At 33.7% G+C, this 2,320-nt stretch overlaps 1 protein-coding gene across 3 annotated transcripts in view; it reads left to right on the top strand.

Moving 5' to 3' along the window:
- LOC137656139 (thrombospondin type-1 domain-containing protein 7A-like) overlaps positions 1 to 1,705 on the top strand; it is a 98,482-nt gene extending 96,777 nt beyond the window's left edge. For all 3 annotated transcript variants that reach the window (XM_068390314.1, XM_068390316.1, XM_068390315.1), the window contains exons 2-3: positions 1 to 305; positions 1,574 to 1,705. The exon at positions 1 to 305 is cut by the window's left edge and continues 575 nt beyond it. In XM_068390314.1, coding sequence (XP_068246415.1) covers positions 1 to 18 — 18 coding nt within the window. In that variant the 3' untranslated portion in view covers positions 19 to 305; positions 1,574 to 1,705. The remainder of the gene's footprint in view (positions 306 to 1,573) is intronic.
- Positions 1,706 to 2,320: the final 615 nt, after the last annotated feature.

The following is a 2,320-nucleotide window of genomic DNA, read 5'->3' as shown; positions in this document are numbered from 1 at the left end:
CCAAAGCGGGGTCTTTAGGGTCTCTCGTTCAAAAAAGACTGGGGTCGGAGTTACAATTCGATTCTAGGACCAAGCCCCAAAGAGTTCGAGGATCCATCCAACTTCATTCAGGGTCACTTTAGTGAGGATTTGCCCGAGGAGGAGATCTCTATCACCGAAGAGAAGTTACTCACTTCTGAAGAGGAAATAGTTGCCCCTGATGAAGACAACGACGCTGAGGTGGATAATGCCCATTTGTCCGTAATTGGACGCCAGGAAAGGAAGATGGCTTGCATTCACAACAACGGAACTCGACTTCCACTCAGGTTAGCTGTTTCATGACTTTGCAACCTTCTTCTCCTTTTGCTCTTTTATCAATAACAATTTATTCTTTAAGCCTATAAAGGCAGCGAAATATTTTTACAAATATTTTTGGCGGCAAATTTTTTTTCCATGAATATTTCATGAGTACTAGTTTCTTCCTGATACAGAAAATACAAGATCTTATGTTAGTATATTGTGAACGATATAGATATAACTTTTTTACATTAATGTACCATTAGATATGTTAAATATAGCTATGTACACAATATATATTTCTTAGAGTCCATGTACTACTATTTCTGTTAAAGAAAGATATGAATATATTAGATTAAATCTTAAATTTTTAGAATATAAATATACGTACTCTAATGGTGGAAGAAATTGGCATTGAAATAAGTAGAAAATACATCTTAGAATGAATGCCCATGAAGATCGCCATTGCAATTAGCATAAGATTTAGAAAAGAGGGTAATATCACTAATTGGAAAGCAATAAAACAACCTGCTATTTGATTACTATACTTTCCAGTTCTTTTTAATTTGTTATCCAACAGGTTACAGAGTGAATGCATAGGCTTGAAATTACAGTACCTTAGACGGAATTTTTTTTTTTTTCAAAATTATTTCCCATTCAAGATGCAAATCTTCAGTAAAAGGAGATCCAAAAAATATTAAAGTAGTCAAGTTGGGGGATGTTGTGACAATTACTAAATTCTTTAACTTTTTGGATGTATCTTTGGCACACCTTTGAATATCAAGAAGTAAATTATACCGAAATAAATTCTTGATGATATATTTTTTAGTAGATTGTTGGCAAATTTTTCAAATTGATAAACTATATCAAGAAAAAACGTCGATACTACAACGCTTCTTTTGATATATAAATAGAATGGATAGGCAGGGTTTTCCGAGGATAATCCGAGGGCAAGAGTATGTAAACAAAAGTATTTCTATGGCTTAGATTGTCTGTTTTTACCTCCAACAAGTAGATTAGAGTTTTAGTTCAGTTTGTTTGTCTATGTTCTAGAATAATTACTCAAAAGGCTACTTGTGTATTTCGATGAGAACTTTGGCATGAATGGGTCTCCTAAATGGCAATTGGTCATTAAATTTAGAGGTCCAGATCTGGGAAATTTTAAAAGCAGTTTTGGGTAAGTTCGTTGCTCGTGAATGTCATTTTGTTTCATTTTTTGGTATTAACACAGTAGTAGAAATATAGAGACTCATCTTTTTTTCGTAGGGTAATTATTTGTTTTCTTTCTTTTTAAAAGGTTTTGCATCTCCGCCTTAGAATTCCGGGCCATGAGGCATCGGACCTGCATCGTAAACCGGGACTGTCTAGTTAACCAGTGGTCCAGTTGGGAAACTATAGTCCCAGGTTGCATCGCTCCAAATGGACTGGTAAGAACCTAGCGAATTTTTGTCACTGGAACTAATTTTATTTGTTTAATCAACGTAATCCTGCACACAAAGACACACGAACAAATGTACATGAAACACTACTCTTTGCAATCTATTATTTAAAATTTTCATGATAATGGTCATATGCGATCCATCAACTACCATCACTTCCAACTTAAAAAAGATTGCCTCATGACTGACGCGGTCAAAAGTAGCACTTAAGTCGAGTCTAATCGTATGGACTTCATGAACAGATAATTATAAGTACTTAGTGAATGAAACATACTACACACCGATTACTTGGGAATTCAGACCCTTTATAAACAAATGTTATAAACCGTTTAAACAATACGTGAAATAGAAAATGACGATTAATCAGTGTGACTAGAACTACTATAATTATATCTATGTAAACAAGAAACTAATCTAATACCACAAAAAATATAGAAAACTCTCTTATGTTAAAAGCTTATACAAATATATACACAATCTATGCAATCAGTGATTAATGACTCAAAAAATCAATATAAATTGGTCTACACCTTCCATAAGCATCATGGCCATAGAAAAAACTATCTAAATCGAGAGTAGAAAAAACGATCATAATATATCTGCCA

The sequence above is a fragment of the Palaemon carinicauda genome, chromosome 17 (assembly GCF_036898095.1).
Source record: "Palaemon carinicauda isolate YSFRI2023 chromosome 17, ASM3689809v2, whole genome shotgun sequence".
Taxonomy (NCBI): domain Eukaryota; kingdom Metazoa; phylum Arthropoda; class Malacostraca; order Decapoda; family Palaemonidae; genus Palaemon; species Palaemon carinicauda.
The sequence above is the reverse complement of the archived record's forward strand: the minus strand, read 5'-3'. Positions and strand labels throughout refer to the sequence as shown.